Source organism: Mustela lutreola, chromosome 14, assembly GCF_030435805.1.
Source record: "Mustela lutreola isolate mMusLut2 chromosome 14, mMusLut2.pri, whole genome shotgun sequence".
Classification (NCBI taxonomy): Eukaryota; Metazoa; Chordata; class Mammalia; order Carnivora; family Mustelidae; genus Mustela; species Mustela lutreola.
In genome coordinates, this window is record NC_081303.1 from 39,415,534 (window position 1) to 39,437,190 (window position 21,657).

The 21,657-nt window shown below is 44.8% G+C and overlaps 1 protein-coding gene across 3 annotated transcripts in view; it reads left to right on the forward strand.

Moving 5' to 3' along the window:
- KCNH1 (potassium voltage-gated channel subfamily H member 1) overlaps positions 1-21,657 on the forward strand; it is a 382,012-nt gene that overhangs the window by 256,063 nt on the left and 104,292 nt on the right. For all 3 annotated transcript variants that reach the window (XM_059146887.1, XM_059146889.1, XM_059146888.1), the window contains 2 exons: positions 10,577-10,776; positions 16,510-16,762. In XM_059146887.1, the coding sequence (XP_059002870.1) occupies positions 10,577-10,776; positions 16,510-16,762 (453 nt within the window). The remainder of the gene's footprint in view (positions 1-10,576; positions 10,777-16,509; positions 16,763-21,657) is intronic.

Sequence of the window (21,657 nt, forward strand, 5' to 3'; positions counted from 1 at the left end):
ATAAACCTTTTTTAACGTCCGCTCATCATGATCACATTAGGATAAGCACGAGCAGTTACAGCAGCAAAGACCAAAAATACTACATGAACAAAATGAGATATGCTGCTGTCTGGTGGGCCAGATGACATAGGACCAGGATTTAAGTCTGTTTCCCAGGCCTTCCTCCCTACCCTCTCTGCCCTCCTATATGCATCCACTAATTCTTCAGTCATTCCTAATCTATGAGTAGCTTCATCCAGAATCACCATGTGGTCAGTATTTCAGCTGATGTGTCAAAATTCTCAGTATTTATGGATTTTAGAGATTCCTCTGCAGGCCTCAGTTTTTGCGTTATGAGCTTGGTTGAAGACCTCTCTCTGGACACCAGTGCTTTCCTATTGTGATAACTTTTGAGTCTGTCTGTGCAACTAAAAGATAATAGTTCCCGTTCTGGCTAGTGTTCCAGGTTGCTGTCTTAGTGAAATGCCCTCCCATGTGTGTGTTCTGACATTTGACTCCAGGACAACAGCTGAAAGAGATGATAACTTTGAAGATCTCTTTGTTCCAACTGAGTACTCTGGGTACTTTCACACAGCGTCTCGTTACCCCAACAACACAGGGAAGTGAGCAGGTGATATTTCTTTTATCAGACTGACAGAAATGGAGGGAAAAGCAGCAAAGTAATTTGCCTCTGGCCGCACAGCTCTAAGTGGCTGAGCCAGAACTTGAACCCAGCAGGATATAACTCAGAAGACCCCCATCTTCCTGTCCTTATCCAATAATACTGGGGGTGCAGAAGTCATTGGGTTCACTTCTCAGGATGTGCTGGGCTGTGCTTGACCTAGAAAGCAGAAGATTCAATTTCTGAACTCCTTCTCTGGTTTTTCAGATTCTACTTGCTGTATCTCATTGTCTTGGGAGTGAAAGGCTGTCTCTGGACTGCTTTGAGCTCTCAGTGCCAATTGTTGTGTGTGTTAATGACTTTTACCACCAACCCACCAGTGCAGCCACATGACTTAATGAGTAGTTCATCCTAATCAGATGGCGGCTAATGGGGAATTAAGGATCATAAGGCTGGAGATTTTATTGTAGGGGAAATTCATATAACAAGAGTCTTTTTTCTTTTTCTCTTCAAAAAAATGAAGAAATTGGGACACCTGGGTGGCTCAGTTGGTTAAGCAGCTGCCTTCGGCTCAGGTTATGATCCCAGCGTCCTGGGATCGAGTCCCACATCAGGCTCCTTGCTCCGCAGGGAGCCTGCTTCTCCCTCTGCCTCTGCCTTCCACTCTGTCTGCCTGTGCTTGCTCTCACTCTCTCTCTCTCTCTGACAAATAAATAAATAAAATCTTTAAAAAAAAAAAATGAAGAAATTAAGTCTCATTAAAATAGGCAGCAACAGGGGCGCCTGGGTGGCTCAGTGGGTTAAGCCGCTGCCTTCGGCTCAGGTCATGATCTCAGGGTCCTGGTATCGAGTCCCGCATCGGGCTCTCTGCTCAGCAGGGAGCCTTCTTCCTCCTCTCTCTCTGCCTGCCTCTCTGCCTACTTGTGATCTCTCTCTGTCAAATAAATAAATAAAATCTTAAAAAAAAATAAGCAGCAACAAGCCATAATCTTAATAGATATTGAATTTGAGGCACTATCTGGTTCAAAATCAGGGGTTGGAAAGGGCTTCTGCTTCCTTGGTTTTTCCTGTTGGCATCTATGAGGTCTGGGGGTGGCAGGATAGCCCGGGTGGGAATAGAGTTGAAGAGGGGAAGGAGCGAGTGGAGAAAGGTGGAGGAATAGTATAGTCTGTATCCTGGAAATGAGCTTTTTATAGAAAAGCAACTCTCCTTTTGATCTTTCTAAACTACTCTGAAAAAAGAAGTTGGTGAATATATAATGGACCTTGACCATGAAGAACAAATCAAAACCAACATTTACGTCCATAGAGTTTGACAACATAGCCTGAAATAAAACATAATTTATAAAAGAGGCTTGAAGATCATAGTACTATGCTTCTCAAGGTTCCCAGCAGTAACAGCATCACCTGGGAACTTGTTAGAGATATCCTTTCTCTAGGGCCCACCCAAGACCTACGGAATCAGGAACTCTGGGGTCAAGGGCCCAGAACTGTGTCAAATGCCCTCCAGGTGATTTTGACACACACTGAAACTTAGGAGTCAGATTCAGTAAAGGATGGCCTTGCAGTCGGAGAGACCCTGGCTTCTGGCCTCTGCATGCTGTTTCTCTGATGTTGGACTTCATTTTTCTTTTCTGCCTGAGCAGTGATGGTACCCACCTTTAGGTTGTGCTGTTTTTTATGATTACGACCTACATTGCTCTGAGTTCTTGGCTTTGAAGATTTGGAAACTATTTTTTTCAGGTTTGTGGAGGGTCACCTTGGGCCAGAGCCAGCAATTCCTAATTGCCTTTGTAAACCATCTGTATGGTTGTCAGTAAACATGGCTGTCAGAACACACACATTTGCATCTGATCCTTCCCAAAACCCCACCAAAGCAACACCAAAAGAAAGGTCCTTTTAGAGTATTAATGCATTAGGACAAAGAGCATGAGAGGTGAGGAATACAAAATGGAAAGCTAGAAGGCAGTGATTGACTTGGCAGACCAAAGAAAGCTGAACCCCAAGGTGATGGAGGGGAGATTTAAACAGTAATTTGATTGGCAGCAGAACTTCCCCAGACTCGGGCATTATGGCAATAGTGCCACTAGAAGTGAGGATGAAGGGGGTGCTAAGAATAGGGCTAGTTGAAAGTTTGTTTAAGAAGCATGTCGACCCTGCCCTGGTCCTGGATGGCTCAGTCGGTTAAGAGTCTGACTCTTGATTTTGGCACAGGTCATGATCCCATGGTAATGAGATCGAGCCCCTCATCAGGCTCCGCACTAGGTGTGGAGCCCAAGATTTTCTTTCCTCTTCTCCTCTCCTCCTTCCCACCCTTCCTCCCCATTTGCTCATGCTCTCTTTCTCTCTAAAAACAAAACAAAACAAAACAAAAACATTTTTTCTTTTAAAAATAATTTGCTTTCTTTTGCATGCCACAGGACAGATTTCTAGTTTTAAAACAAGGTACATCAAGAACTAAAATATTCCCTCCAACCATCTTTCTTTTCACCAATACAAGAAATCCTTCTGGAAACACAAGCAAGTGACTAAACAGGATCAAGCCACCAAATCTACAAGTTAACACATGATCTGTTATGGCAGAATAATCAAGAATTTTCCCCCAAAGAAAGATTTTAGTTTTCCAAATATAAAAGAGTCTAAGAGGATCATATATGAACAGAAATCTTATTCCAGATTTTATGGTAAAGAAGGATAACACACCAGCAGCCGAAGGAAACTGAAACTCTGTCTAATAAATAGATCCAAATTAAGAATTTCTGCAATATTTCTTTAGGACACAGAACCAGAATTCTTAAAAAAAAAAGAGAGAGAGAGAGAGAGAGAGAAGCATCTAGACCCCCCAAGAGATTGAGGACTTCTCTAGCAACTCAGAGAGTCCAAAAGGACAATCCTAAAGTTGATGGCACCATAGTTTCTTCAACATGAGCTTCAGGCTGGTCACCCTACAGTGAATTCCCATAGTTGACAACCCCCACTCATACTCAGAAGGGTCCCACTGTTAAATATGAGCAGGCATCTAAGGATTACCATACATTTCTAATCTGAAAGGCAGGCAGACACAAATGAGGAAGTAAAAACCAAGCAGGAGTAAGAGAACTTAAAAATACATCTATTATTGATATTCTCAGAAAACTAAAGGCATTAATGTCAATGAAACAGAACAGAATGCTATTAAAAAACAACATTCAGTTCTGTGAAATGTGTAAGCCTGAGGATTCACAGGCATGTACCTCTGGGGCAAATAATACATTATGTGTTAATTTTTTAAAAAGCAACATTTAATGAACCTGAGGGAAATGAAAAGTATGATATTGGTTGGAAATTAAATAAAAGGAATAGAAGATGGGGCACCGGAGTGGCTCAGTTGGTTGAACGTCTGAATCTTGATTTCAGCTCAGGTTATGATCTCAGGATTGTGAGATTGAGCCCCGCATTGGGCTTGGGCTTGCGTTGAGCATGGAACTTGTTTAAGATCCTCTCTCTCCCTCTCCCTCTGCCCCTTCCCTGTCACGTGCGTGCTCTCTCTCCTAAAAGGGGTGGGGGAATAGAAGATAAAATGAAGAAATATTCCATAAAGTGATAGGAAGAAACTGGAGAGAAAAATAAGAAAATTAGATTAATCTAGGAGTCCAGCACCTGATTCACAGGAGACCTGGGGTGGGGGGAAATGAAGGGAAAGAAACCATCAAAGAAATAATCCAATTAATTATGTGACTAAACTATTAACTATATAACTAAACATACATAATCATTTCTCAATATATACATATATCAAATCATTAAGCTATACACCTTAAACTAATGCAATGTTGTATATCAGCTACGTCCCAAAAAACTGGAGGAAACCAATGATGGGACTTAGAGAACCTTTACAACTGCAAGCCTACCTCCATGTCTAAGGATTCTCTTTTCAAAATTATTACGTTTTTACCTGACTTGTTTCTTGCATCAGTACTTATTCCCTCAGCATATTCATTCAGCCCATGCTTTTTTAGTCTTTTTCTGTATTTGGCATAAAAGGGGAAAAGAAAGATGTCAGAGGTATCACATGGTTTTATCCACGTAAGCTCATCTTCCATCACTGCCAAATGGAGTGGCCAGATCATAAGAGCTAACAAAGGCCTGATGATCTAATTCTGCTGGGAATTAAGTCAGAAACCAGCATAGGTGTGAGTAGTCTTCTTTAAATTCTGTTTTAATATATCTTTTGGAATTCTGTATGGAACAAAGTCAGTTTGGATAAACCTGTAAACTACCCACAGAGAGCAATGATTTTTAAATTATTACAAGGAGGAAAAAGACTCCTTAGTCCTTTATCTCTAAGCTTTGATACACCTGCAGAAATGGCTTTTTTTTTTTTTTCTAGCCTTCTTGAGTTTAGGAGTAAATTACGCTCTGCAGAGTCATTTAGAAGTTGGGGTACACTTTCCCACAGGAGTAATTTTGTGAATAATAACGGACTTCCTCATTCTGCCCAGACGTCTGTTTACCTCCCTGATGATGAAAAGGATGCAGGTGAGGGGCGAACAGCTCTGTAGAAGCCAGTCACCCAGCACTCCAGAGACGCTCTGCTAACACCGGGCTGGGCGCTTCACATCTTCACTCCCTTATGTCAGCAGGCAGATTAAGTGCCCGTCTCGCTTCAGGAAGCTGGAGTCGATGTCCCAAAGAGACAGTGATGAGAGATGGGGGAGTGGTATGCCCACTGGCTCTCGACTGGAGTGCTACGGAGAAATGGCTGGAGCTGGAGAGCACGTTAAGGGTAAACAAAGAATAAACTAGGGGCTTCGAAACTGCAGCCTCAAAACACAGTTCTTATGTTGAAACTCATTCCTGCAACGTCTCTTTTCTGTCCCACCGAAGAGCCTCAAGGCTGACCTACACATTCCCAATGCCTTTTTTTTTTTTTTAAAGATTTTATTTATTTATTTGACAGACAGAGATCAGAGGTGGGCAGAGAGAGAGGAAGGGAAGCAGGCTCCCTGCTGAGCAGAGAGCCTGATGTGGGGCTCAATCCAAGGACCCTGGGATCATTAACTGACTGAGCCACCCAGGTGCCCCCAGGAAAGATTTCTTTATGGAAATGACATTGATAGGCTAACTAAGGTATTTTAATATATTAGGAAGAACTTTTTTCTGTGGGAGAATTGGAGTCAAATCAGTGATACGCAAACTAAACAAATGAAAAGACTATTATTAGCTGTAGGGAAAAGGAAACACTGTAGAAAAGGAAAAGTGACCTGAGTATCCTGTGTGGCTTAGCTGTGAATATGTCTCATCCAGTTACAGTAATATCTGCACAGATAATGATCTAACTGAATTGATGCTATAAGCACATTAGAGGATGGGGACATGGGAAGTGCTGTGGGGAATGAGTGTGAGATTGGAGGGCAATGGGAGAAGAGAGTGAAATTTTCAGAAGACCAAATTCTCAGGCCAGCAGATAATTCCTAAGCCTGAAATATCAGGACAGGGTGACTTGAGAATGACATTGAACTATGAAGATTAAAACAATCAGCTTAATACAATGGAAAATGGGTGCTTCTGCAGAATGGGAAATTGGGTGAAAAGAAAGAATATCTAGGGGAGTAAAGACTTCAAAAGAGGTTTTGGCCACTTTTTAAATGATGTGTATGTGTACATATGCACAAATAAACATGAAAATTTAAAAAGGGTAAACAAAACCTTTTGCCACTCTTCCTCTAAATTCCATACAGCAACTTTTAATTTAGGGCCAGAGAAATTAATGTTTATTTTTCTTTAGGTGGGACCCAGAGTTCTTGCTGATTCAGTGTTAACTTTAAACTGCTCAAAGAGAGAAAGAAACCTGCCCTTAGGCAAATCAGCATTTTGCCTTGGGATTGAGAAAGGGCCTTTCTACCGTGGGGGATCGTAGGGGGACCCAACTAATTCACATTTAGAGTCATCCAGGGCCTCATCTGCCCTGTGAGGCTCTGTTGTGCAGGGACATTCCAGTCTCCCGGTCCTCATCCTCATATCACACTCGAGTTCAAGCGATAGCTAGACTTATATGCAATCTCTCCCAGTTAGGTTGTGAGTACATAAGGCATAGTGCTTTATCTAGAGATATAATAAATAAAATGTATGTATGAAAAATGTATAACCTCACTTCATGTAAAATTAGATAACCAGCATTGAGCAAATTATCCATTTTTAATAGTAATAATGTTTCTAATAGTGATAATAATTAAATAGGTCCTTCCTTCTAGAATGTCTCAGAAGCAGACCGGCATGAGAGCAGCCCTGGGCTGTAAATGACAGATGTGTCATCACTGCCTTAATGGTCTGACCAGCACCCCAGTGCTTCAGATGTGAGCCTAGTTCTCAAGCCATGGACAAGAGAGCTATTCTTACTGTATCGATTTGGTATAACTATATTTTTAAGCTCAAAATTAAATTAGTTTTCTGGCAGCCCTCCTGAGAAAGCTACCTCTTACTATTCATGCATGACCTCTGGTTCATCATGGACTAGAAAACAGAGCCGAGCCACGACTGCTATAGAGGCTTATTGAGTTAGAGTCAGACTCACTGGGAGCAAGGGAGCCAGCCTGGGGGGCTCTGGGAGGCGGGTTCTGGGAACTCTTGCTGATACAGGAGGCAGGAAGCTGGAGAAGGTTAATTTATGAGCTTCCAAGAGCCGTGTCTGCATTATTCAGACTTTGACTACTTTTGCTTTTCTCTGGCTGCTTTTGTTCAGATTGATAAGCACTCCCTGGTACCTTTCTAGAACTGGCAGCCCTCCTTCCAGTCCTCATTTATAATTCTTCTTGGGTAGAATTTTGTCCTCAGTGTCTTGGGCAGCCATATTCAGCCTGAGTGGATAGACAACTGAAGACTTGCCTCCCTTCCATCAAGATCTACGCCTTTCTCTCTGATTTTTTCCCCTCTCAGTCTTCAGCTAAGCCTAAGATCATTTGAAAGAAATCGTTGTGGCCTCTCCATACAGTGGGACAGTATTCATGAACAAAAGGGAATGAACCATTGACACATGCACCAACATGGATGCGTTTCCAGAGCATTTTGCTAAGTGTAAAAGGCCAATCTCAAATGTTCACATACTGTTTTTGAGATGGCATAAATATAAAAAAGAGAGAAAAGATTTGTGGTTCCCTGGGGGAGCATAAGTATAAAGGGGGGAGCACAAGAGAGATTTCTGCAGTGATGGGACAGTTTTGTCTTCTAAATGGTGAGCTGCTTACGTGAACCTATCCAGGTGATAAAATGACAGAGTCATACACATACCTCATGGCAGCGTAAATCTCGTTTTGACATTGCGCTCTACAACACTTCTACAAGATGGAACCATTGGGGAAACTGGGTAGTGGGTATACAGGATCTCTTCGTACTCTCTTTACACTTTTCTGGGAATTTATAATTATTTCAAAGTAATTTTTTTAAAAAAGAGATGAACTATTCATAAAAGAACAATATGGATAAATCTGAAAATAATTATGCTGAATATAAGAAACTAGTCAAAAAAGTACAAAAGGAAAAATATAAGCGAATTGTACTACCTCAAAACTAAAAATGTCTGTGTGCAAACAATACCATCAAATAAGTGAAAATACAAAAAGAAAAGTGAAAAGACAACCCACATGGTGTGAGAAAGTATTTGCCAATCATATCTATCTGATAAAGGATTTTTAGCCAGAATATATAAAGAATGCTTACAACTCAATAATAAAATGACAAACAACCCAGCTGAGAAATAGGCAAGATTCAGGTGGACATTTCGCCAAAGAATAGATAAAAATGATCAATAAGCACACAAAAAGATGCTCAACACCACCAGCCATCAGGGAAATGCACACCCAAACTGGGATGAGATAACAGATCTTACTCCCTAGGATGGCAGTAATCTAAAAGACAGATAATAACAGTGTTGAAGGGGTGCTGCAGACATCTGGAACTCTCATACACTGCTGATGGTATGATAGAACCACAGAACAAGGTGCAGCTGCTTTGGAAAATAGTTCCTCAAAATGTTAAACATAGTAACCAGATGACCTAGCAATTCCACTCCTAGGTGTTTACCCAAGAGAACAAAAAACATGTTCATGCAAAAACTTGTTCCTAATGGTTCATAACAGCACGATTCATAATAGCCAAGAAGTAAATCACCCAAATGCCCATGGACTGATGATTGGATAAATGAAATGTGGATTGTCAATATGTCAAACATTATTTATTCAACATTGAAAAGGAATGAAGTACCAAATTATGCTGCAAAATGGAGGAACCTTGAAAGGGGCCAACCGTAGGAGTTCATATATTGTAGGACTTAATTGATATGAGATGTCCAGCGTAGGCAAACCTATAGGGAGAGAAAGCAGATTACTGTTTGCCAAGGGCTAGGGGACCGGGATGGGGTGGGGAATGATGCTCATGGGTAGGGGGTTTCTTTGGGAGGAGGATGGAAATATTCTAAACTTAGACGTAGTGATGGTCACCCAGCTCTGTAAATACAATAAAAGCCACTGAGTTGTACACTTTAAATGGATATATTTCATGGTATATGAATTATATGTAATTAAAACATTTAAAAAAGAGTACATACTGTATGATTACATTTATAGAACTTTCTTGAAAATGCAAGCTAACCTGTGGTGACAGAAAATATTAGCAGTCGTTTGGGAACAGGAAGGGGTATAAAGGGATATGACGAAACTTTTTGGAAAGTGATGAAAGTGTTCAGTCAGACTGTGTGATGGTTTTGTGGGTGTATACATATTTCAAAGCTTATCAGATTGTATATTTTAAGGGTGCGGGTTTATCATATGTCAATAATCACTCAATTTTTTGAAAAGCAAAAACGTGTGAATGTTACAAATAATATATATATATATATATATTATTTATTAAAAACTAATTTGACAAATATTTATTGAGTACTGGTTTAGTGTTAGCTCCCAGGGATGCAGTGACAAGGAAAAGATGGGTCTAGCCTTCAAGCAACTCATACAGGCACAAAGACACATATGGTTGCAAAATGGCTTATGTACCATTTCAAGCCCGGGAAGTCATGGTCAACTTCAAAGGAAGGCTTTCTGGAAGTGATGAAACCCTTGAGCTCAGCCTTCAAGGGAAAATGAGAGTTAAAGGTAGAAGGGGGGCTTTGTGATGCCATAATGGTCCTCCTTCCTGACACTAACGTAGGAGGAGCCAGGGGAGCACATAGTAGATACTTGTCATATCTCAGAGGTGACCCGACTTTATTTTTGCCATATTGCAGTCATGCTCTTCTCCCCAGGAGCCACATCACAGTGGAATAGATTGTTGTCTTTACCTGTACCTTAATAGTAAGTGTGAAGCCAAAGTATAAATAACATCCTTCATTGCTCTTGGCCGATTTGCTATTATTTAGTTATTTGTGATGATGTATTCAAGTTCTGTCTTTGTACTATATTTTTGGCTGTGTGAGAGCCAGGACTGAGGGTTCTCACACCATCCTGTCCTCAGCAGGTAGCATAGTACTTAGCACGTTAGCAGTTCTTGAAGAAGTTTACTTGCTGATAGGTTAGGAATTGGGCTGATACAGAATAACACATTTGACTGGTGGCCTCAGGCACGGCTGAAACTTTTTGTGTCAAGAAGTATAAATTGGAAATAAATAAATAAATCTTTAAAAAAAAAAAAAAAAAAAAAAAGAAGTATAAATTGGTCTCACTGCTCCTATCCCTGCTCCCTTTTCTCTGCCTCTTAGCTCTGGCTGCAGTCATGCCAGGTCCTGTCCATCCTAGCCCTGCCTACCACCTGTTGGTCCTACTGGCCTGCTGTCAGGCAACTCTTTTGATGGGTCCACTCCCAGAGGCTGCTGCATGAGGTTCTTCTGAAAAGGTCAAGACAGTCTGTCCTGGAGAGGGCAGCTCTGGCCGTTGGCCTGCTCTTGGCCAGATGGGCATTCTTGGGCCCTGGTTGAAGGCCCACTCACGTGTTGTCTCTTCTCCTCAGCTCTTCTGTATGCCACCATCTTCGGGAACGTGACGACCATTTTCCAACAGATGTACGCCAACACCAACCGGTACCATGAGATGCTCAACAGCGTTCGGGACTTCCTGAAGCTCTACCAGGTGCCAAAGGGCTTGAGTGAGCGAGTCATGGATTATATTGTTTCCACCTGGTCCATGTCCAGAGGCATCGACACCGAGAAGGTAAGAAGGGCGATGAGCTCAGGTGAGCCCTGTGTGTCAGCTTTCCCAAGGAGACTGGAGGTGCACCTGCGGGCAGGGGGGGTTCTCAAACCTGGCTGAGGTTTGGGTAGCTGGGTTCCCAAGTCCTACCCCCAAAAGTTTTGGTGGCTTCCAGTTCGGCTTTGCTCAAGGACCAGCAATTAAGAGATTAAGAACCATTATTTAAGAAACTGGGAAGACAGTGTGTGTCTCCTGGAGAACTTGTTGGAAGTCTAACTGTCCAGGGCAGAATTTCCCAAACTTGTGTGATAGTAAGGCTCAGAGCCATCCCCGGGGAGGTCATCATTGTGACTAATTTTCTTTTGACCTCAGGCTCTGAGATGGCCCAGCCCTGCCACTGATTCTATCCTTATTGAAATTTTTGGTATTTTGTTCATCGGGGATTTTTTTTTTTTTTGGTGTGGATTTTGATTTTGTAAAATATTGTATTAAATTGTAATTAATGTTGATTACTGAGATTTTAGCCCAAGGCTTTTGCCTCACTGTAGTCTCAGCTCTGATAAGATTCTCAGAATTCGCAGTCATTAAACAGATTCTCAGCCTCTATACCAAATGTACGGAATTCCGGATTTAGAGGAGGGGGTGGTGTGAGGAAAAAAATCTTCATTTTTAACAATTTCCCAGGGGATCCTCTTCATCAGACAAGTCTGGTGAATACTTATCAAGGGTTTATGCCTTGGTTTCACTGGCTTAAGGAAAACCTCAGTAAACCTCAGTTAGACCTCTCTCTCAGGCTAAGGTATCAGTTTTCCCATCTGTGAAATGGAACCAGCCATAAATCCCTATTGTTCTGTAAGAGTTGCGTTATTCTAGATGCATTTCAATAAAGTGGAGAAACTTTGGTGGCTGGGAAGAAGCAGCTACCTCCTGTGTTCATTTTCCATGAGCAACATGTCATCCTGGGGCCGTTTTTCTCTGCTTCTCAGTGTTTTCCACCCCCACTTCTCCTTTTACTGCCAGTCTCTAGGTACTTGGGGAATTCTGATTCCTTTCACTGTCAGAGTAAGAAAAAACAAAGATAACACTGTTGCAGAAACCTAACACATTCAAAGGCAAATGCGCTGACTTTGAGCAGCTATGCTTGCTCCTCTTCCTCCCTCAGAAGGGTTAGCTGAGAGTGGAAGTTTAAAAGGAAAACCTGAGGGGCACCTGGGTGGCTCAGTGGGTTAAAGCCTCTGCCTTTGGCTCAGGTCATAATCTTGGGGTCCTGGGATCGAGTCCCACATCGGGCTCTCTGCTCGGCAGGGAGCCTGCTTCCTCCCCTCTCTCTGCCTGCCTCTCTGTCTACCTGTGATCTCTGTCAAATAAATAAATACAAATCTTTAAAAAAAAAAAAAAAAAGGAAAACCTGAACTCAATTTAATTGGTTCCCATGTAAAAGGAAGAATAATTCAGGTTTGTTGAAGATCAGCCATGACCACAACGGTAACATAATAAGCTCACCACGGTAGTAGCACTGGCTACCTTGCCTTGAACGCTCGTTAAAAACAAGTATTTACCGCGCTCTCTGCATGCAGGCCCCGCGCTCATGCTTCAGTGATGCTCTATGGCAGCTCTGGAAGGGAGCTGCTGTTACTTTGACCCCAGAGACAAAGACCCAGAGGCCTGATTAGTTTTGTTAACTGCCTCTGGTCATAGAATTAAGAGTGGCAAAGTCAGGATTTGAATCTGGTTTTGTTTGACTTGGAAGCTTGTGCTTTTCCTACTGTTACTTTTTAATTTATTTTAATTTATTTTTTTAAATTAAAACGCGTACTGGAGAGAAGAAGGATGAGCAGATGAGTCCGGATGGAGTTGCCCTCATTTCTGACCCAGGCAGGGCGTCAGTCGGGTGGGTCTGAGTCCCTGGCTTTGCCAACCACCTGCCCTTACTGAGTCTGGTGTTTTTGCTTCATTCAGCAAGGCATGTATGTTCTGTGGGTGCCTGGCAGCTGATGGAGCAGAAAGGAACTTTGATCTGTCGGCCCTGGGGCTCCATTTCCCAGGGACCAGGAGGGCTTTGTAAATCTGGTTGTCTGGAAAGAAACCCTTCCCCATCCCATGGCAGGGCTGGGCTGGGTGGCTGCCCGTGGGAGACAGCACCGTCAGCGTTTGCCTGCCCTGCCCCTCTCCACTGACTCACTTTCCTGAGAGGCTTTGGGATTTGCCCCAGGTCCTGGCCTAGGCGGAAGAGGGAGTACTGTGACAGCTCACTGCAGGGCCCAGCCGGCCTGGGCGGCTGCTCTTTCCAGCAGGGGCTTAGGACAGGCAGCCTCTGCAGAGGGGTCCAGTCCCGTGGTCCCCTGGCTCTCCCTGGTTCTGGGTCAGAGGGGTCAGGGAAGACTACCGGAGCCTAGGGGTATGGTGGGGAGGATGGGGGGTGCTGGGCTCCTCTCGTTTGACCAGCAATTAGCCAATGACCATGAGCATGTCACCTGTTCTCTGAGCCTCAGTTTCCATGTCTATAACACATGGACACTAAATGCCTTTTAGTGCTAAGGCCAGCCGTTAAGGCCCCTTTATCTATGGCATTCTGGACCTCCCTCAGCCTGACTCACTGCTCCTCTGTGCTAAGGACCTCAGAAATTAAAGCTCACATGCACTGAGCCCGTGTGTGTGGAAGGCACTGCACCAGCACTTACCACACACCAGCTCAGGGAATCCTCAGAATTCTGTACTCAGGTTCAAAACAGAAGACTTGGGAAAAGAAACTAAGTACGGCTTCAGGTTCACAGGATCGGTAACCTTAAAGCCAGGAATTGAATCCGGGTCTGCCTGATCTTAAAGTCTATTCTCTCAACCATGTGTCTGTCCTGTCTGGCCTGGGGTGGTTCCATGAGCCTCCATGGTGACATTTCCCTGTGGCCTTTGAGGTCCTCAAGAACCAGGACGGATGGTTTCTCTTAAGGACCAAACAGAAGGGAAGGTGCCCAGGAAGGGGTCTGCAGCTGAGAAGCATTCAGCTCAGAGAGAAGGGTTCAGGACCCCCTAACCCGCCCAGTGTGGAGCCAACAGGAGAATGATGGAGATGCCTGATGGCATGGCAGTCCCGAATGCTCGACCCCCCGCTTCCCTCTCCTCCTCACAAGTGCCTTCCAGTGGATCCAGGAATAGGGCCCATGAATAAAACATTGTTTCTGTGCCAAGGCCTCATTCGTTAGCAGCCTCTGCCAGCAAAGCCCAGCCCAGGGGAAACCAAATGCTGAAAGGTGAGTTTACCTGGAGAGCAAATGTCGGTTTTGAACTGCTGGGCACAGTTTTGACAGGACATAGGAGAGTTCTCCCCCTGGCGTTCTGCATGGGGAGAAGAGGAACCAAATCAAATCTGCATGTCTATAGGAGTCTTGTGTTGTTCTTTTTTTAAAGATTTTATTTATTTATTTGACAGACAGAGATCACAAGTAGGCTGAGAGGCAGGCAGAGAGAGAGGAGGAAGTAGGCTCCCCGCTGAGCAGAGGGCCCAATAAGGGCTCGATGCCAGGACCCTGGGATCATGACCTCGCATCCCAGGATCCTGGGATCATGACCTGAGCTGAAGGCAGAGGCTTTAACCCACTGAGCCACCCAGGTGCCCCTGGAGGAGGAGTCTTGTTTTTAAATTAGCTGGAAGGAGGGAAAAACTTAGCAAGCCCTCAGCCCCAGCCCTGCCTTGGCAGTCTGAATTTTCCTGTCCCTCTGCTCAGTCAGGGCTCCTTCCCATCTCGCAGAGATCCTGCTCACTTCCTCAGCATCCCACAATGCCAGAACAAGCAGGAAGAGGCACATGGAGCATGGGGACCAGTGTGTATGGAGCCACTTCCTGGGTCCTACACTTTCCCGGGGGAACCATACTGGTACTTGTCCTTTCAGTTAATCCTCCTGAGCCAATGTGAGCAGTGTGCACTTTATAGGAGAAAGTCAAGTGTAGAGCAGTTAGGCCACTTGGAGGGGAAGGAGCTGGGATTTGGACTGTTGGACCTCTCTGTCCACCGCCTCGCCTCCAGGCAGAGTGCAAGGGCTCCTGAGAAGGTAGGGTAGGAGCAGCACAGTCACGGGCAAGTTGGGACCTGCACAGACTTTTGAAGGAGGCAGAGAAACTTACAGATTCCAAGGGGAGCTCCAGGCGCAGAGGCAAATGCCCTGTGTGAAGGCACAGAAGCAGGAGGGTGGGGGTAGCCAGCATCCTAAGTGTCTTCATTGAACTTGTTTGATTTTATGCCCCCAGCTTTGCTCACGAGACTAGAATGAAAGAAAGGGTTATTTAAAGGACACACCTAATTTCTCTGGAAAAGCCCACTTGAAGGCATCCTACTGTGTTACCTAATGCTTGCTATGGGAGGGGCCATGCAGTGGTTTCTTGTAAAAATTTAGTTCAGGGAATATTTGTCCCCCTAGAAAAGACTGAGAAATTTTCCTTTCTCGAAAGACCCACGTGACCTCTTAGAGTTCTCACTTTGCCCTGAGTTTCTAGATACTAAGAGTGGAATTGCTAGTGCCTTTGTTTAGGGTAGCCATGTAACATAGGAAATGGTTAGTATCTAAACTAGGCTCTGGACTCAGACTACCTCATTTGGGAGCCCAGCTCTGCCATTTTCTGGCTGTGCAACTTTGGGGGAGTTATTTATCTTCCCTGTGCCTCAGTTTCCCTCTCTAAGATGGTACCATACTAACACTTACATCAGAGGGTTATGTGAGGATTAAGTTAGCTATTAAATGCACCTAACAATCATGTAAAATCATTGCTTAATTTCACTCATTTTGCTTAGGATTTGTCTTTTCCCACGAGATGGTAAGTTACAAAAAGGCAAGGCTTTTGTCTGTGCTGTTCACAGCTACATCTTCAGAGCTGAGAATGATTCCTGGTACATCATAAAGTCTCAAAAATAAATATGAAATGAATGAGTGGCTTTAAAGCACTTAGCAAAGCCTGGCACAGAGTAAGTGCTCACGAAATATTACTTTATCTCTCTTTAATCCACACACGTACTCAGACCATCAGCAGTGTGAGCCCAGCCTTCAAAATACGCCCTGAATCTGACCACTCCTCCCTGGCTTCCCTGCCAGCATCCCAGTTTGGGCAACCTCACTTCTCACGGGGCCTCCTGCAGGAGTGACTTAACTCAAATCCTTGGCTCCATCCTTGCCACCCCAAAGTCCGGGCCCCCGAACTCCACTCTCTAGCTATGGTGATCTTCTTAAAATACAGCCTGGTCTTGTCACTCCCTCCTCACACTCCTCCAGTGTCCCCATCACACTCAATAAAGTCAGAGGCTTTTCATAATGTCAGGTCTTTAGGTGCGTGTGTATTGGGCATGCTCCTAAAGCTTCATCCCCTACCCTGAGCCCCTCTTTCTTGCTGGCTGTTGCTCAGGTCCCCTCACCATCTTGACCTTGCTGCTGGGATGTCTTCTGACACATTTTGCAGGTGTCCGCTTACATGTCACCTCCTCAGACAAGCCTTCACCAGCTATTAATCTAAAGAGCTCCTTGTACTCCCAGCCCCAACTCTCTGATCCTTCTTCTGAGCATTTAGCATGGATTTTATGCTTGCTGTTTATCTTTCTCATGAGAGTGTAAGCGCCATGGGGACAGGTACTGTAGCTGTGCTGTCTACCTCTGCCTTGAAGAATGCAGTCTAGCCCAGTGGGGGTGGCTTCTGCTCCTGGGGTCATGAGGGACCACAGGCTGGAGAACACAGTGAGGACCCTGACACTTTTTCTCCCTGTGCCCGCCCAGGTTCTGCAGATCTGCCCCAAGGACATGAGAGCTGACATCTGTGTGCACCTGAACCGCAAAGTGTTCAAGGAACACCCAGCTTTCCGGCTGGCCAGTGACGGCTGCCTGCGGGCACTGGCCATGGAGTTCCAGACAGTGCACTGCGCCCCGGGGGACCTTATCTACCATGCAGGAGAGAGTGTTGACAGCCTCTGCTTTGTGGTCTCCGGCTCCCTGGAGGTGATCCAGGATGACGAGGTGGTGGCTATCCTAGGTAGGTGTGTTCATTTTGTTGGACATACACCTCTGGGGACCAGGGTTGGCCAAGTTACTGGGCAGCTCAGTGCCACTGTGGCCTTCAGCCAGGGAGAGCGGGAACCTCAGGGCAAGGCCAACTGCTCGCCTCTATCCGACACACAGATATTTGAGTGCCTGCATTGTGCCAGTTGCCATCTTAGGCACTTGGGGTATTTCAATGACAAAAATGGGTTTTGTCCTCTAGGGGCTCCCAGGCTACTGGGGGAGAGGAGCAAATAAGCAGACACTTGTATACTGCGGAGGAAGGATCTAACTCAGTATTCAAGTATCTGGAAGGCTTCCTGGAAGAAACAATATGTAAGCTAAAACCTACAGACTGGAGAAGTGAAGGGCAAGGGGGTGTCCTCAGCAGGGGAAGGCACGTGCAAAATCCCGCAGAGAGAGCAGGATGTATTTGTAGAACTGCAGTGTGTCCCTTTGGCACAGCTGGAGCAACAAAGCAAGAAGGGCCATGGGTGGGAGCTACGTCCTAGGCAGATCATGGCAGGCTCTGGGAGCCACGCTGAGGGACTTGGACTTGACTACGGTGCATGTGGGAGGTTAAAAGCAGGAGAGAGGGTAAGTCAGATTTGAACTTTAGAAAGAGAACTATAGTTGCTGCTTTGGGAGTGACTGCAAGGGGTTGGCTAGGGCAGGGAGAAGAGGTTGGAGACATGCTATCCAGCATATCCAGGTGGATGGTGCCCCAGACTGACACTGTGGTGGGCAGAGGGAGAGATCCAAATGGAGTTGACTCATTTAAGAAGTTGAGTCAACGGAGGATTTGCTGGGGCAGGGGTGGGGGGTGGGGGTGTGGTTGAGGACTACAGGATTTCTCACTTGGATAACAAGGAAGCCGGCTATGGGGGATGTGGAGGATGGAGCAGGGGATGCGGGGGACATGTTGGTGCTTTGGCCTTTTGAGCATCTGCAGCCTTTGAGAGATTCATCTGATTGTCTGAGGAAGCTACAGAACAGCTCTTCACTGGGGCCATTTCTAGCTCTCCGAAGGGATCAGCCATCAAGTACTAGCCAACATTTATGCTCATCTAGTCGGTGCCAGGCATTTTACGTACATATGCTCATTTAACCCTTGCAGTAACCCTATGAAGTGATTTTATTATCCCCATTTTGCAGATGAGACAGTGAAAGCTCAGAGAGGTTAGGATGAGGTCCATGGAGCCAGCATCCTGGAAAATCTCCACTCTGATCCATTTTGGAATACCACAGTCCTAAGGATAGATTACATAGCTTGCTGGCCCATTATATTTCCAGATACCGCTAGACATTGTGGACATATTTTACCCTGTATATATGAATTCTTAAGAAACTGAGGGAGGGAGAGGTTACATTTTGTGAAAGTTAGAAATGAGATTCAAATTAAGTAACTAAGCATACATTGTGTGTGTGTGTGTGTGTGTGTGTACATATGTATATATATATATACTTTCCAAACTTTGTTCCTGCTTGACTTTGGAGTGCACAATATGCAGCCTTCCTGTTGCTTCCCTGGCCCCAAGCCATCTTTCCCTCTTGATTACATTCTGCTCAGGTTAACCCAAGGATGATTTATATTCCTTCAGCATGAGCTGGCAGATGGTCAGAGGGAGCCTGGGGTAGAGACTGGGTGCGGGGTGGAGGGTGAAACTATTCTTTGCTAAAATAAGGATGTGGATTCCTGCTCTCCACTGAAATCTGTAGATAGGGTTATTCTGTTCCTTGCTGTCCTCATCCACAGAGAACTGAGATTTGACTGTGTGTAGGACTAGCCCACATGAAGGGGACAGCTACGGCTTTAGTGGCTGAGAGGCGGAGAGGCCCTTCATCCCTTCCTTTAATCCTCATCGGTGTCCTTGATAAAGAGGACTTTCCATTGGTAATCACCATTGAGATATTCACCTGGCTAAGAAGTAACTAGTGATTAGTGAGCTCTTCTTTGAGTTGGAATTGGAATTGAATTTGAATTGATCCTCTGGTTAAGGGCATCCTTCATTCATTTCTGCCCCCCCCCCTTTTTAAAAGATTTTATTTATTTGCTCATCAGAGAGAGAACACACAAGCAGGGGAAACAGCAGGCAGAGGGAGAAGCAGGCTCCCCAATGTGCAAGGAGCCTGATGCGGCATTCCATCCCAGGACCCCGGGATCATGATCTGAGCTGAAAGCCAGCTCAGGACTGAGCCACCCAGGCATCCTGGCCCATCCCCCTTATTGGTAACTCACCAAATGCCTTTCCAAGGCATCTACACCTGTGACCAGCACCATCCCTCTCCCATCCGCAGGGCCTCCTTAGTGACCCACCTCACACAGTTGTGTGTTAGGAGTTAGGATTGGGCAGTGAAGCCTGGAGAGAGTTCATAAGTGCAGAAGGCTTGACAAAGGCAGGTGATTGCTTCCCAGTGAGTTCTCCTCTCTCTTCTCTGTTCTCGTGGGGAAGCCCACCAGGGCTTGATCCACTGTTGATTTACTTGGTCACTTGACTGCTTCTCGAAATTCAGCCCTCTGTCTCTGGCTGCCTGCCTACCCAGCCTGCTCTGGTTAGCAATGCGAACAGGAATTCTGGAATCAATCACTCAGCAGCTTCACATTCGGGGCAGTTGTTGCCCTCAAGCTGTCCCGACTAGAAAAAGCATCTTCGCTGTGTCCCTGGAGCCAGATTAGCTCCAAAAAGTAGGTCCAAACTTGAGATCCTAAGTAGCCTGTAACATTTCAAGAGGTTCTTATTCTATAAAAAGACATGAGACAAGTCCTTTGACCAAACTTGAACTCTGGGCCAAAATGCGTAAAGTTCCCAGCTATTTGCTCCCTGGAGTTCTATTGTTGTTGCTCCTTCCTAAAGAGACTATCTTTTGCTCACTTTACTGAAATCAGTTGTTCATGCAAAGGGAGTTCAGGTGACAAGTGGTTGCTAAAACTAGAGCTCTATTTCCTTTTGATACATTTCAGTTCAATACAACCAAAATTTATTGAACATCTACTACTTAAGAGGTGGCTGTCATAGAATTGGGAGTATCAGTGGACAAGAGATTAGCTCCCCTTCCAAGAGCTTCTACAAGCACAAGAGACTGGTGTTATGAAAAAGTGTTACCTGTTCTAGAGGGTCATCTCAGAAGTAATTTTTAAGCAGGTACAATACTATATCTAGTGCTCCAACAAGGAAAAAATAAATAGCCAGGGAATCCTTAATTATCACAAAGCCAGAGGCTTTAGAATAAAGCCCAGAGCTCATCTGTCACATTCAGTTGTCTCTACTGTCTTGTTATCAGATAGCTTATTTACATTCTGCTAATTTGTTTTTTCCTCCCAGTTCTAATAGTCTGCTTAACTTTAGCACAAGAATAAGGAAAAGCGTATGTAGTCATAACTGTGTTCAATAAATGTTAAAAATAGAACCCTTTCTAAAAAAGTTTTCTACGAGAGTGTTTGTCAAACTTTCTCAGCTCAACTCACCTAGGAAATGGTGTGTTGTCTCATGAATGAATAAACACATGTGCGCACACAGTCATAGGTCAAACTCAAGTGCTTATTCTTGCCGCAGGCGATGCGACCTGGTGCTTTCTATTAGATTCCATTCTCTTTCATTTAAAAAGAAATTGACGTCATGACTCACTAAATTGCTTTCTTGACTGACGCAAAGCCTGCTGTTTAAAAACGGGGTTCCACCAACGTCAACAGTACTTTTGGACTGAAAGCCTTGCTGTCCCCTGAGGGCAGAGACTACGCCTGCATCATCTCTTCTGATCTCCTTTTCTTCCGATGTTCTCTGCCTTACAACTGAGAGGACATTTTCTCAATCTCCTTTTGGAATTCTCTTAGAAATCACACATGTCTTCTCTAATTCAGTTTGGCAGTTCTTTGAAGTAAATTCAAGCCTTTAGCATGTTCATTTTATTCATTATATTTTTAAAGGCATTTTCTCCCAGTTTGTCATAGCTGTCAGGATAAAAAGGCATAGGTACCCATTTTACCCCTCCCCAAGTGGTGGAGATGCCCACGCACCTGCAAGTAAGTCATTATCTTGGTTCTGTGACACTTGACCAAAGTAGAGGAGTCGTGGAATTTCTTCCGGGCTCTGTCTGCTTGAGTGTGGTCTGTCTCCCTACATTTTCATCTCAAATATGCAGGGTTTAGATGATCTTGTTTTCCTGTGATTTAGTGTCTCTATAGTAACTTCTGTGGGTTTTATATTTTAATACTTAATTTGTATTTAAACCCTGGATCATCTTGTGTCCTTTCTTTCTGTTTTGTTGTTGTTGTTGTAGTTTCCATTCCCTTGGGCGAGGTAGAATCTTTCTGGCCAGACTGCACTGAGGAGTGGAAAGAGCCATGGGCCCGGAGCTGGAGACTTGCCCATAGCCCAGGCTCTGCACAAACTCCCTGCAGAAATGCCCCCACTAACCGATGAAATCTCGGGGTCTCCTGCACTTCTCCTCACCCCATTACACTGTGCCAATTGCATGTTTGCTCCTCTGTCCCTCCTTGTGAGCTGAGATCCTTTGATTTCCTATCTCTAGCTTAGCCCAGCATATGGAAGGCACCAGGGGCTCTTTGCAGAATGGAATTGAATTGAGCTGAAAGGCAAAGAGAGACTGAGCAGTGAAGGGCTGCTAGTTCCAGAATAGGGGGTCTGGACTTTCTCTTGTGGGGATGAGGAGCTCAGAGAACATTTCAAACATGAACGACATGAAGATGTGGGTCCCACAAACGCACAGGCGTGGAGGCTAGCTAGAAGATTCAGATGAGCAACGATGAGAGCCTATGTATAGTGGTGGAAGGGAGATGTGGGGACGAGCTGCAGCCCAGAGATATTAGGGGAGGGAGAAGCTTCTGGCTGGGGTTGGTGAGGGAAGGGAATAGCTTCTGGCAGCTCATGG